Consider the following 15,786-nt stretch of genomic DNA (forward strand, 5'->3'; position numbering starts at 1 on the left):
GCCAATTTACAGCTTCCCCCAGAAATAAATGGAAAATTGAGTCACCTTAAATTTAGCAAAGAGGGATGTAAAGGATAAATTAAATTTCCCTCTTGTAGGCCAATACAACGATTCTTATTAAATTGACAACGAACTTCCTCAAATTGTCATTTTTTAAAAAATTGAAGAATAAACTTTACAATTTAACAGTGGAGAAGTACAAAAGCATAAGATATCCTCCTAAAACTTACAAGAAAAGAAAAAGAAAAAATTAAGAAATGAAAAGACAATGCAACTAAGAAAAAATCAAGTTCCACTTATGATGAGTTTTTGTAAACTGAATTTGACTAACTGCTCACATTAAAAAAAGTACATTTTTGAATTGTAGCATACTTAAAATATTTACAAGCAATAGGAACTGAGTTCTCTATGCTTTTCATCCTTCTTTCCTAAAGCACACAGCCACTCTCTCTTGCACTTTTTTAGATGTTCCCAATCTATGCAAGATGTCAATAGAGATTTATCTTTTATTTCACTTTTTTCTTCTTTCATTTTCTTAACCATAGTCAATGCCTCGTGTTCATGATCACATACATGTGACCATACTTTTAACTAGACAGATAAAATCCTCTAGTGATGTTAAATTGATATAACACCAGTGGAAAATAGGATTAAATCACACCAAAATACAGAAATTACTGCAATTTCTTGCTGTCCCAGAGTTCAGAAATTCCTACAGAGTGTCTCTTTCCATAAAACTACCAGAAGGCGCCTGTAACGGTCGCCTAACACTACCAGTACCACACCAATAAAAACGAGAATACATAACTTCCTTAAACTGTCCATAAAGCTTAACAAGGATATTATTAAAACTTTAAAACTAAGTCCTATGTTTCCTAAAATAGACTTTCAAGATAATGGGTCTCTGTTTTGGGCCTGAACCTGAAGCCTTATCCTAAATTTATATCCTTTGCAACCCAGTGCCAAAGTTTTGAAGGAATACTATTGTCCATCTAAAACTTCTCTCTTTTTACTCACAGATTAGTTTGTGGACATCTAATATATCTGTAAAACAGTGAAGGGAAAATAATTAAAAGAAAAACTACTAAAAGGTAGGATTACAAATTCATAAATCTTGGGCAAGAGAAAACATGACTAAATCAATAACACCAACAAAGGGTACTTTTTCTCTTCCTTTTGCATTTGGCCCTTCATTTACTGTGCCATAGTAAGATAAACATGAAAGCTGAAAGGAAATACCTCATGGAATTTCATAAGCTTAGTTGCTATGATTGTTGTTTCAAGTAAACCTGAAGTAATTCTTCTTCCAAAGTGCTTATATAATTCTCCCAAGCATTGCGCAGCACCTATAAATTACAAAATCATATTCAAAACAAAATCGTGAAGAAAAATCAAAAGACAAGTGACATAATCTAAATAATGAAATGCAAGCAACAATGAGGAAACCAATATGCTCAAGCAAAAGCATGCTTAACATAAAATGGTGTACGAGATTCATGTCATACCAAAAATAATCGACAGCTTATAGCATTATAGCATAGATACAAAATTAATATCCATCTTCCTATAAGAATCTTCGACAGCTTCCAAACTAATCCATCAAAAACATTACAACAATTTAATATCCATCAAAAAAGTTGAACAAAACTTTAATTTGCACAAACCGGCAATTTTGTGAGGTTCACTCCTCTTCCCATCAGAAAGAAATCCCTGAAGGCTGCTTGCTCTAGAGTAGATCGATATCGCATCTCCCTTAGATATGATCTTTGCCATCGCCACTGATGCCAAGTGACGCACAGGCCGCCGTGCACCAATAACAAGTAGGGAATATAATGCATCCTCACATCTCCTTTGCCACAACAAAATATTCTCCTGGAAATTACACATTTCAATATCAGATGTCAAGAATCAACGGTTCTACGAAAAAAAATACAAATGAACCTAGCATTGAACCTCAAGCTAATTATGAAGCTTCAGATTATACATATAACCCGAGCCGATTCTAAAAAAACAACAAGATCTTTATCTTAGTCTTACATTACAAATTCATCATATCTTCAGAGTGTTCTATTCAGCATATATTGAATTTGACACAATAATTTAGCTAATCAGAGAATGTTAAGAGCAAAATAACAACGGTTTATCCAAACTGATGCAACTGAATGTAAGTCATTCTCAATCTCAAACTGAATCCACAAAGTAACTCTCGGATCAGCGGAATTTCGAAACGAATCTCAAACAAACAAAAGGAATGCGGAGAAATGAACAAGCGAAGGAAAATAGAGATCCAATGTGAAGCATGTGAAGTAACCTTGGTGTCCTCGTCGATGGCGGAGATGAGATCGGAGAGTAGATCGAAGCAGAGGAGTGGCTCCGGAGATTTGTGGGCTGCAGAGGCCACTATTGATTCCAGTTGCGCCACCAGCACGCCGAACCGTGACAGCGGCGCCGTCGCCGCCGCCGCTGCCGTGTAATTCTTCGCCATGTGAATCCAACTTCACTTCGCTCGCTGCAGTGTCCGTCGCGCTCGCACCAATGTTTTGTTTAGATGATCGGTGTAGTGTAACTGTAAACTTCGGAAGAGGAACTGGACTTCATCGCAAAATGGTGTGTAAATAGTTACATGCTTTTAGCCCCCTACGAGTTATTTTCATTTACAATTTTTCACCTTAACAATATAGGGTAGGTTACCGTTCGTCCTTGAAGAATATCTCAAGTGATAGCTAGAGAATAAAGGGTGAAGACTGAAGGGTCAAGGTTCGAACCCTGAGGAGTGAGGATGACTAATTTACTAACATTACTAACAACTAACATTTGTCTATCGAAAGAAAATATTAGTAATCATTCACTCATGAAGGAATATGACTTACAAATAGATGAGACATATTTATTAAATTTATTAGACTAATGTTTTTTTATATATATAAGAGAAATGTTGTGAGAATTGGAGTTCTCTAGAGGTGAAAAGCTTTCCAAGGGAGGAAGGAGATTCTTTGAACGCTATACTATCTTTTCGAATCAGCTCTATTATGGAATGCAGTAGAGCCCAACCTCCTAGGGGAAGTTCTAATCTCTTTGAGAAACAGAAGATGAAGACGAAGTTTGTTAATGGAAATAAGCTTCTTCCACAAGTCTTTTGGATCATACTACGCTTCAAGAGTTATATGACTCGTAGTAGGAGGCAATTGTGATTAGTTTGTTGGAAAAATGCTTTGGGTATGAGATGTTGAACACGAGAATTGCAAGTTTGTGGAGGCTTTCATGTGAGTTTGATATGATCTATGCTTCATGATGAAGTTTGATAACGGAGCAAATAGAGCAAATGTGATGGAACGAAAGTCATGGATGGTGCTCGATGTAACACCCTGGTTTCTCAACTGAGGAGTCACATTAGTTACCTAACAAAATCTAAGGACTATTTCGTAATCCTAAGAAAACACAATATATTTTTTTTTTCTTTTCAAACAACTAAACATAGTTGAATACATAACATAGTCTTAATTAAACAACTCGTTCCCGACATATAATAATAGTGTCTTACAATATCATAAACAAGTTTCCAAAATAAGTACGCTCACTTAGACAAGTGGCGAAGATAAGGTTTAAACAACAGAGTTTTCAGATGGAGAAAGAAACTCAGACATAGTCCTCCAAAAAGGGATAAGCAACTGCTTCATCCACCTTTACTCGACCGCCCACGGTCACGATCTCCAACTCGAACAGCTAAGCTTCAGCGGAAGGCTCTTCATCGCCTAATAGCGTTAAGTGCCCAAACAACAAGTAGCAAATAGAAAGGGTTAACTCCATGCAATTATCATGTATAAAAGAAAATCATGCTATTCAAATTTAATTACATAGCATGGTAAATAACCTAGCAACATAACTCAACTCATATATCAACAACTTAACATAGATTAATTCAGAGGATAATAACCTCAACAATGTAACATCAAATCAGATATCAATAAACCAATAACTAAAATCCAATAACATAGGGTCAGGTGTTAGTTCCCTATAATGCAACTATATGCTGCTACCAAAATGGATCGATCAGCAACGTCTCTCAAGACGGGACGATCACGTGGGACAATCACCACCACACCGCCACTTAACGCCACTATGGACGGGACAATCACGTGGGACAATCACCACCACACTGCCACTTTAGGACATCTCGAAAGATGGGACGATCACGTGGGACAATCACCACCACACCGCCACTTTATAACGCCTTAAAAGACGGGACAATCACGTGGGATAATCACCACCACATTGCCACTTCAAGACCAAGCCATATATGCCAAGTCAATCAACAACAATGCCCAAACCAATGATTTATTCGGAGTAACCACATGTTATTCCTATTATGAACGAACATAACTCAATTCAATTGCATACCAACTCAGTTCAATGACAGAAACCAGTAAACGGCCGAAGCCTCTTAGAAAACGGAGACACACGTCTCAATAAGTTTACTCGGCCGAAGCCTTAAGAAAACATTTGGCACAAGCCTCAGAAACAGTCAATATAAGCAAGCATACAACATTATAAGCATAATAATCATAATCCAATGCCAATCAATATAAACATCTTCATCTCAAACGCAGGCAGTGCGATAAAAGCAGACAAGACTCAAAGACGCTCTAAAACTGAGTTACCCTTACCTTCGTGAGTAGAAGCTGTGCATGGAAGTTGTGAACCTAGAACAAGGAAACACAATCATCAACACAAGCCTCACTAGGAGTAACACGATCTATTAATACTAATCTAAATCGTAAGGAAAGCTTTAAAGTTTCGGAGTTCCTATATAGGCACGAATTGACAACAGAGACTTTGTTCGCTAAAACGAGCATAACTCGAGCTACAGAACTCGGAATGACACGAAACCAACGCCAAAATTTCGACAATTGAAAGAGATACGCAATGGCTCAGGTCATAGAGAGCCAAAAATTATTTTTGGACACGGTACCCTAACAAATAGGTTTCGGCCACTCTCAAAAATAGGGTTTCCGAACTTTTTCTTCGATCTAAATCAATTCCTAGGTATTCTTAGGCGATATCTAGGCCAGGGAAACTCTCAGAAAAATTATCGGGTTGAAAACTATCGCAGGGGTATTTTGGTCAATATTTTTAGCTCGGAAACTCAAAATCAGAATTTCGAAAAACAAATTAGATGGGGTCGACACCAACGACGATTATGACGACTAATCCTACTAACGCTAAGCTCAGTCGAGGTTTTTTGACTCAAATAGCGGAACCTTTGTCAGAAATGGGTATTTTGAGCAGAATTGAAGTTCGGCAGCGATTCGACGAGATTCGGCGAAATGTAATCCGCTAAACATGCTCAGGGGCACGCAGGGAATAAGTTTAGACAGAGAAATCAAGTTATTTGGACAGTTTTACAAAAAGCTCAAAACTTTGAGCACAGAAAGACATAGAGAAAAGCGATAGAATTTACGATCAGAGGTAAGGAAAACCATCAGTACCTCGAGGCCTACGCGTAGCAACGAACTGTGGGACGATCAGGCAAGAATCGGCGAAAAACTCTTCTCCTCCTCCTTCCTCCTTGGCCGCGGGTTTGGGTGTGTGTGTTGGTGAGATTTTTGTTTTTTTTTTCATTTTTCAAGCTATTTATAGAAAATAGAAAATGCGGAAAAATGAAAATTTCGCGATTCCGATTTCTCCTTGTAACACCCCAATTTCTCAACTGAGGAGTCACATTAGTAACCTAACAAAGTCTAAGGACCAATCTGCAATCCCTAAAAACCAAGGGAATTTTTTTCTGTAAAACAACTAAACACTTCGGCTAAAAGGTTGGAAACATACCATAACTTTATTTAGATAACTTGTTTCCCGATATACAGTAATAATAGTTTACTATACCATAAGTAAGGTTCAGAATAAACATGCGCACTTTAACAGTGGCGGAAGCAAGGCTTTAATAACAGAGTTCTCATAAAGTAAAAGAGACTCCAACATAATCCACAAGAAGAGAAGCAAAGCTGCTTCTCATACCTCTACTCCACCGCTTACAACTCGATCTCCAACTCGAGTAGCTATGCCTCGGCGGAAGGATCTCCATCGCCTAATAGCGTTAAGCGCCCAAACAACAAGTAGCAAATAGAAAGGGTTAACTCCATGCAATTACCATGTATAAAAGAGAAAAATCATGTTGTTCGAATTTAATTACCTGGCATGGTAAATAACTAGCAACATAACTCAACTCATATATCAACAACTTAAACATAAATCAGACTCAGATAATAATGACCTCAACAATGTAACATCAAATCAGATATCAATAAACCAATACGAAAATCCAACAACATAGGGTCAGGTGTTAGTTCCCTATAATGCAACTATATGCCGCTAACAAAATGGATCGATCAATATCGTCTCTCAAGACGGGACAATGATAGGACACACCTCCTCATCGCCACTTATAACGTCATACATGACGGGACAATCATAGGACACACCTCCTAATCGCCACTTAACGTCACACAAGACGGGACAATCATAGGACACACCTCCTGATCGCCACTTAGCATCTCGCAAGATGGGACAATCATAGGACAAACCTCCTAATTGCCACTTAGCGTCTCACAAGACGGGACAATGATAGGACACACCTCCTCATCGCCACTTAACGTCTCGCAAGATGGGACAATGATAGGACACACCTCCTCATCGCCACTTGACTCAAGCCCTATATGCCAAGTCAGACAATAACAAAGCCCACCCAAGGACCAATCCAACGTAACCACATGTTCCATCCACTAGGAAGCAGTAACGACAGAAACCAGTAAACGGCCGAAGCCTCTCAGAAAACATTTTCCAAATTCAGCATAATAATCATAATCATCTGCCAATCAATATAAACATCTTCATCTCAAACACAGGCAGTGCGATAAAAGCATGCAAGACTCAAAGACGCTCTAAAACCGAGTTACCCTTACCTTCGTGAGTAGAAGTTGGGCATGGAAATTGCGAACCTAGAACAAAGAAAACACAATCATCAACACAAGCTTCACTAGGAGCAACACGATCTACTAATACTAATCGAAATCGTAAAGAAAGCCTCTAAAGCTTCAGAGTTCCTATTTAGGCACAAATTGACAACGGAGACTTCGTTCGCTAAAACGAGCATAACTCGAGCTACAGAACTCAGAATGACACGAAACCGGCGCCAAAATTTCGACAATTGAAAGAGCTACGCAATGGCTCAGGTCATAGAGACCCAAAAATTATTTTTGGACACGGTACCCAAGCAATTAGGTTTCGGCCACTATGGAAAATAGGGTTTTCGAACTTTTTCTTCGATCTAAATCAATTCACAAGGTAGTTTTAGGGTAAAACTAAGGCAAAGAAATTGTCGGAACAATTTTCGGACAATCGGGTCGAAATACGACTATCCAGGGGCATTTTGGTCCAAAATAAAGGCTCAAAACTTCAAAGTTATCAGTTCGGAAAACAAATTTGACAGCAACGATCCTCATGATATCCGTGACAACAAATCCTAAAGGCACGAAGTCAGATTAAGTCTTTTCGACAATAAAGTTTCGAAATGTGAGACAAAAAGAGTTTTGAGTCAATTTTTCAGATCCTGGACAACTGAATCGCAATCAGAGTTTACTGACAGAGGTTTTAGACTCAGGGGAACATAAGGAACATAACCCAAGCGAGAAATCAGAGAAATCGGACAATTTTAGAAAAAGCTCAAAACTTAGAGCACAGAAACGACTTCAGAAACTCAGCAGAAACAGAAATCAGAGGCAGGATTCATGATAGTTACCTCGATACCTAGAAGTAGGGACGAACTGCACGAAGATTGGTCAAGTTTTCGCGGAAATCTCCTCCCCCCTTGCTCCCCACGAAATCAGCCACAAATGGAAAGAAAATGAGAGGATTTTGCTTTTTCGCGCTATTTATAGGCGGGTGAAATCGCGGGAAAATGAAAATTTCGCGATTCCGATTTTTGCAGCACGATCACCGAGAAATTCTAAGAGAGATTCTGGCGTCAGAATTCCAGAACTCAAAACAAATATCTAGGATTTGGGAAAAACGATATCGAAAAACTCAAAAGCGGTGTCGGTTAATCTGCCCCGAAAAACTACTTTTTGCTGTGATGCTCAAACGACAAAACTTCCAACTGAAGAAAGATTGGAAACGTCGAAACAAGTCTGGCAACATGGACGGAATCTTCGTTAGAAGTCCCGAATAGAAAAAGTCTTCATCCATTGCTCGAAAATAGGGTTTCGAAGCAAAGAAATTAGCGTCGGCGGACATCCGAAAAGTGAAACCTATCGTGCGTACAGTCCAGAGTTCCGAAATGAAACGCTGGTCGAAGGAAAAATAAAGAAAATCTTTAAATTTTCCAAGGATTCGAAATCTCACTTAAAACGTTGCTCTAAAGCGAAATTAGCCTATTCTGGACACGCTTGCCATAAGGCGGGTGTGCAGACGACTCGCTCTAATTCCTAAAATGACTACGCAACATTCCTCAAGCAATTCCTGAACTTTCTTCTTCATTAATCTTTCTCAAATATCAAACTCCTGTCACGCTTACACTGATTCTACGCGTGAGTCGGAAATTAGCTTGTTCTGAAAATCCAGGTCTTACAATACTACCCCCCAAAAAGAAAGTTTCGTCCTCGAAACTTAAGGCTCAGTGAAGAGTTCCGGATACTGTTCCTTCATCCTCTCTTCTAGTTCCCAAGTAGCATCGCCCGTGACTTGGTTCCAAATCACTTTTACCAGAGGAACCTGCTTGTTCCTCAACTGCTTGATCCTACGTTCCTCAATCCTCATTGGTGCCACTTCAAAAGACAAGTTGTCTCTAAGCTGAATATCATCTTCCTTGATGATGTGAGAGGGATCAGGAATATACTTCCTCAATTGTGATACGTGTAGCACATCATGAATCTTGGAAAGAAAAGGTGGCAACGCAATCCGATAAGCTACTTTACCGACTCGCTCGATAATCTGATACGGTCCAATGAACTTCGGTGTCAGCTTCCTCGACTTTATCGCTCTTCCCACTCCGGTAGTTGGTGTCACGCGAAGAAACACATGGTCTCCCGCCTCAAACTCTAACTCTCTCCGTCGTGTGTCAGCATAACTCTTCTGTCGACTCTGTGACGTCCTCATCTTCTCTTGTATTTGCTTCACTTTCTCAGTAGTTTGTTGTACTAATTCAGGTCCAACGAGAAGATGTTCGCCATCTTGAAACCAACATAAAGGAGTTCTACATCTCCTCCCATACAAAGCCTCATAAGGTGCCATTCCAATACTAGCATGAAAACTGTTGTTATAAGTAAACTCGATCAACGGCAACAGCTCATCCCAGCTTTCTTGACTATCCAGAACACAGGCTCGCAGCAAGTCTTCCAATGACTGTATTGTCCTCTCTGTCTGTCCATCCGTCTGAGGGTGATAGGCAGAGCTCAACCTCAACTTCGTCCCAAGCGCCTCGTGCAACGCCTTCCAGAAATGCGAAGTAAACTTCGGATCTCTGTCAGAAACAATACTCGATGGTACTCCATGAAGTCGTACAATCTCAGCGACATACACTTTTGCAAGTGCCTCCACATTGAACGTGGTCTTCACCGGTATGAAATGTGCTGACTTCGTCAAACGGTCCACAATGACCCAAATGGAATCAAATCTCTTCCTCGTAGCTGGCAAAGCTACCACGAAATCCATAGAGATACTGTCCCACTTCCACTCCGGCACATCAAGTGACTGCAACATACCCGCAGGCTTTTGATGTTCTATCTTCGCCTTCTGACATGTCAGACATGCCGCCACAAACTCTGCTACATTCTTCTTCATTCCTGGCCACCAAAAATTCAACTTTAGATCTTGATACATCTTTGTCGATCCCGGATGAATACTCAATCTGCTCTTGTGACCTTCGTCAAGAATCATCCTTCTCAACTCCATGTCCAATGGTACGCAGACACGTCCTTTGCAACGCAGAATGTTGTCGGTTCCTACCTCAAAATCCGACGCTTTTCCCAAAATGATCAAGTTCCGTTTCTCGATCAGCTCCTCATCTAACAGTTGTTTCACCTTGATCTCGTTCAGAAAATCACTAGTGATCGTCACCATCCCAAAGCTCAATTTTCCAGGTGTCACTTGCATACCCAAACTGAGGTCGCGAAAAGTCTCGATAAGTTCCAATTCCTTAATCATCAACGATGAAACATGAATTGTCTGGCGACTCAGTGCGTCTGCTACAACATTTGCTTTTCCTGGGTGGTACAACAAAGTGAAATCATAGTCCTTGATGAATTCCACCCAACGCCTTTGTCTCATATTCAGATCCTTCTGATCGAACAGGTACTTCAAGCTCTTATGATCACTAAAAACAGTGAAAGTGCTCCCATAAAGATAGTGCCTCCAAATCTTGAGCGCAAATACCACAGCCGCTAACTCCAAATCGTGCGTAGGATAGTTCCGTTCATGTATCTTCAATTGCCTTGAAGAATAAGCCACAGCCTTTCGGTGTTGCATCAACACACAACCCAAACCTTGGTACGAAGCATCGCAGTAAACCTCGTAGGGTTCCTTCTCTTGTGGTAATGTCAGAACTGGCGCGGTCGTCAAACGCTTCTTCATATCTTGGAAACTCTGTTCACAATCCTCTGTCCAAGCAAAAGGTTGGTTCTTCCGGGTGAGTTTCGTCAATGGTCCTGCAATCTTAGCAAAACCTTCGATGAATCGTCGGTAATATCCAGCTAAACCGATGAAACTCCTTATATCTGTCACAGTCTTAGGACGCTCCCATGCAAGTATCGCTTCCACTTTACTGGGATCCACAGCAATACCCTCCTTTGAGATGACATGTCCTAAAAACTTTACTTCTTCGAGCCAAAATTCACACTTTGTCGCGTTAGCATACAGTACCTTATCCCGAAGAACTTGTAATACTTGACGTAGATGTTCCTCGTGTTCTTCACGATTCCTCGAGTAGATCAAGATGTCGTCGATGAACACCACAACGAAGCGATCCAAGAATGGATGAAAGATCCTATTCATGTAGTCCATGAATACAGCTGGTGCATTCGTAACTCCAAACGGCATCACCAAGTACTCATAGTGCCCATAGCGTGTCCTAAACGCCGTCTTTTGAATATCCTCATCCTTGACTCTAATCTGGTGATATCCCGATCTCAGGTCAATCTTCGAGAAAATAGCAGCACCCTTCAACTGATCCATCAAATCGTCAATCCTTGGCAACGGATAACGGTTCTTTATCGTGACTTTGTTCAACTGTCGATAATCCACACAAAGTCGCGATCTTCCGTCTTTCTTCTTCACAAGCAGCACTGGCGCTCCCCACGGAGAAACGCTAGGTCGGATAAACCCCTTCTTGGTTAAATCTTCGAGTTGACTCTTCAGCTCAGTCAGTTCTGCCGGTGCCATACGATACGGTGCGATTGATATAGGTCCAGTGCCTGGGACTATATCAATTGTGAACTCCATATCTCTGACCGGAGGTATTCCAGGTACGTCTTCGGGGAACACATCCTCGAAATCTTGCACAACAGCAATTCCGTGTACTCCATTCTCCTTAGCTTCCACCACGGTTGTAGACATGAGAGAACTCAAAGCTCCTTTCCTCAAAGAAAGCTTTGAAAAGTACGAGTTCAGGAACTCAGCGAGTCCAGCATCGGGAAAGATAACTACCTTATTGGCGCAATCAAGAAGAACATGATGGTGGGACAACCAATACATGCCTATGATCACATCCAATCCCTAGAGGGGTAAGCAGGTCAAGTTAGCTACAACGTTCTCTACCTAATACATGTTGTTCGATAATAACTAACTATGTATATACTTATATCAGATGTATAATTAACAATAACTAGCATAAGGTTATTCACTTACGAATAACCTTCAAAAATAATCTATATAAACAGTAATCAAGCACACTCTTCCTCCGATTGACACCCCATCAATCGGTCTCAGAGTTCAAACATCTTAAGCAGGCACTCTACCCAAAAGCTCTGGTTTTCTAGACCAAAGCTCTGATACCACAATTGTAACACCCCAATTTCTCAACTGAGGAGTCACATTAGTAACCTAACAAAGTCTAAGGACCAATCTGCAATCCCTAAAAACCAAGGGAATTTTTTTCTGTAAAACAACTAAACACTTCGGCTAAAAGGTTGGAAACATACCATAACTTTATTTAGATAACTTGTTTCCCGATATACAGTAATAATAGTTTACTATACCATAAGTAAGGTTCAGAATAAACATGCGCACTTTAACAGTGGCGGAAGCAAGGCTTTAATAACAGAGTTCTCATAAAGTAAAAGAGACTCCAACATAATCCACAAGAAGAGAAGCAAAGCTGCTTCTCATACCTCTACTCCACCGCTTACAACTCGATCTCCAACTCGAGTAGCTATGCCTCGGCGGAAGGATCTCCATCGCCTAATAGCGTTAAGCGCCCAAACAACAAGTAGCAAATAGAAAGGGTTAACTCCATGCAATTACCATGTATAAAAGAGAAAAATCATGTTGTTCGAATTTAATTACCTGGCATGGTAAATAACTAGCAACATAACTCAACTCATATATCAACAACTTAAACATAAATCAGACTCAGATAATAATGACCTCAACAATGTAACATCAAATCAGATATCAATAAACCAATACGAAAATCCAACAACATAGGGTCAGGTGTTAGTTCCCTATAATGCAACTATATGCCGCTAACAAAATGGATCGATCAATATCGTCTCTCAAGACGGGACAATGATAGGACACACCTCCTCATCGCCACTTATAACGTCATACATGACGGGACAATCATAGGACACACCTCCTAATCGCCACTTAACGTCACACAAGACGGGACAATCATAGGACACACCTCCTGATCGCCACTTAGCATCTCGCAAGATGGGACAATCATAGGACAAACCTCCTAATTGCCACTTAGCGTCTCACAAGACGGGACAATGATAGGACACACCTCCTCATCGCCACTTAACGTCTCGCAAGATGGGACAATGATAGGACACACCTCCTCATCGCCACTTGACTCAAGCCCTATATGCCAAGTCAGACAATAACAAAGCCCACCCAAGGACCAATCCAAAGTAACCACATGTTCCATCCACTAGGAAGCAGTAACGACAGAAACCAGTAAACGGCCGAAGCCTCTCAGAAAACATTTTCCAAATTCAGCATAATAATCATAATCATCTGCCAATCAATATAAACATCTTCATCTCAAACACAGGCAGTGCGATAAAAGCATGCAAGACTCAAAGACGCTCTAAAACCGAGTTACCCTTACCTTCGTGAGTAGAAGTTGGGCATGGAAATTGCGAACCTAGAACAAAGAAAACACAATCATCAACACAAGCTTCACTAGGAGCAACACGATCTACTAATACTAATCGAAATCGTAAAGAAAGCCTCTAAAGCTTCAGAGTTCCTATTTAGGCACAAATTGACAACGGAGACTTCGTTCGCTAAAACGAGCATAACTCGAGCTACAGAACTCAGAATGACACGAAACCGGCGCCAAAATTTCGACAATTGAAAGAGCTACGCAATGGCTCAGGTCATAGAGACCCAAAAATTATTTTTGGACACGGTACCCAAGCAATTAGGTTTCGGCCACTATGGAAAATAGGGTTTTCGAACTTTTTCTTCGATCTAAATCAATTCACAAGGTAGTTTTAGGGTAAAACTAAGGCAAAGAAATTGTCGGAACAATTTTCGGACAATCGGGTCGAAATACGACTATCCAGGGGCATTTTGGTCCAAAATAAAGGCTCAAAACTTCAAAGTTATCAGTTCGGAAAACAAATTTGACAGCAACGATCCTCATGATATCCGTGACAACAAATCCTAAAGGCACGAAGTCAGATTAAGTCTTTTCGACAATAAAGTTTCGAAATGTGAGACAAAAAGAGTTTTGAGTCAATTTTTCAGATCCTGGACAACTGAATCGCAATCAGAGTTTACTGACAGAGGTTTTAGACTCAGGGGAACATAAGGAACATAACCCAAGCGAGAAATCAGAGAAATCGGACAATTTTAGAAAAAGCTCAAAACTTAGAGCACAGAAACGACTTCAGAAACTCAGCAGAAACAGAAATCAGAGGCAGGATTCATGATAGTTACCTCGATACCTAGAAGTAGGGACGAACTGCACGAAGATTGGTCAAGTTTTCGCGGAAATCTCCTCCCCCCTTGCTCCCCACGAAATCAGCCACAAATGGAAAGAAAATGAGAGGATTTTGCTTTTTCGCGCTATTTATAGGCGGGTGAAATCGCGGGAAAATGAAAATTTCGCGATTCCGATTTTTGCAGCACGATCACCGAGAAATTCTAAGAGAGATTCTGGCGTCAGAATTCCAGAACTCAAAACAAATATCTAGGATTTGGGAAAAACGATATCGAAAAACTCAAAAGCGGTGTCGGTTAATCTGCCCCGAAAAACTACTTTTTGCTGTGATGCTCAAACGACAAAACTTCCAACTGAAGAAAGATTGGAAACGTCGAAACAAGTCTGGCAACATGGACGGAATCTTCGTTAGAAGTCCCGAATAGAAAAAGTCTTCATCCATTGCTCGAAAATAGGGTTTCGAAGCAAAGAAATTAGCGTCGGCGGACATCCGAAAAGTGAAACCTATCGTGCGTACAGTCCAGAGTTCCGAAATGAAACGCTGGTCGAAGGAAAAATAAAGAAAATCTTTAAATTTTCCAAGGATTCGAAATCTCACTTAAAACGTTGCTCTAAAGCGAAATTAGCCTATTCTGGACACGCTTGCCATAAGGCGGGTGTGCAGACGACTCGCTCTAATTCCTAAAATGACTACGCAGCATTCCTCAAGCAATTCCTGAACTTTCTTCTTCATTAATCTTTCTCAAATATCAAACTCCTGTCACGCTTACACTGATTCTACGCGTGAGTCGGAAATTAGCTTGTTCTGAAAATCCAGGTCTTACACTCCTGTGCCATCCTCTGTGAATTCTAAGATAGGTTCTGGCGACAGAATTCCAGAACTCAAAATAGGTTTCTTGGAATTAAGACAAACGATCCAAAGTCGGTGTAAATCTATTTTACCCTAAAAACTACTTTTTGCAGTTGATGTCGGATGAGAAAACTTCTTTCTGAAGAAAGATTGGAAACATTGAAAGAAATTGGTGTACGCGTGTGGAATCTTCGTTTGAAGCTCCGAATAGAAAAAATCTTCATCAACCGTTTATTATAGGTTTCTTGAGCTATCAGGGTTTTGGTTTCGGCAAACCTCCGAGAACTAGAATCGGACGTTCGTACATTCCAGGGTTTCGTATCGAAACGCTTGTCATGGAAGGATTAAGAGAAGTTCTAACATTTCTCTGAAGATTTTTTGAGTTAGTTTCCATCGCGTCTTTAAGTGGAAATTATTCGTTTACTGACGCTCTCGTCCTAGGTATAAACGAATACTACTTGTGCTATAAATTGTATCGACTATAGTACTATTCTTAGTCATTTCTTGAACTTTCTTCTTCATAATATTAATCCACCCATTAAACACGAGTCAAGTTCCTCTCACGCTTACACATAATCCTATGCGTGAGTTGGAAATTATTTATTTATTTAATTCTAAAATCTTTGGTCTTACACTCGACCATTACCTCGCATTGTCTATGGAGACCATTGTTTTATTGGACTCTAGGAAAAAGTCTCTAAAAGACTAAAACACTAGCTTGGATAAGGTTTCCAAATTTAGAAATAGTGTTTTATTATGAGAGTTATGTCTTTTA

The 15,786-nt window shown here is 40.2% G+C and overlaps 1 protein-coding gene across 1 annotated transcript in view; it reads right to left on the reverse strand.

The window, feature by feature from the left end:
* LOC130728996 (protein SWEETIE) overlaps positions 1–2,600 on the reverse strand; it is a 36,666-nt gene extending 34,066 nt beyond the window's left edge. Inside the window, exons 1-3 of the mRNA XM_057580597.1 lie at positions 2,312–2,600; positions 1,665–1,872; positions 1,240–1,346 (exon numbers count right to left, since the gene is read on the reverse strand). Coding sequence (XP_057436580.1) covers positions 1,240–1,346; positions 1,665–1,872; positions 2,312–2,485 — 489 coding nt within the window. The 5' untranslated portion in view covers positions 2,486–2,600. The remainder of the gene's footprint in view (positions 1–1,239; positions 1,347–1,664; positions 1,873–2,311) is intronic.
* Between the last annotated feature and the right edge of the window lie 13,186 nt (positions 2,601–15,786).

Source organism: Lotus japonicus, chromosome 1 (assembly GCF_012489685.1).
Source record: "Lotus japonicus ecotype B-129 chromosome 1, LjGifu_v1.2".
NCBI classification, from domain to species: Eukaryota; Viridiplantae; Streptophyta; class Magnoliopsida; order Fabales; family Fabaceae; genus Lotus; species Lotus japonicus.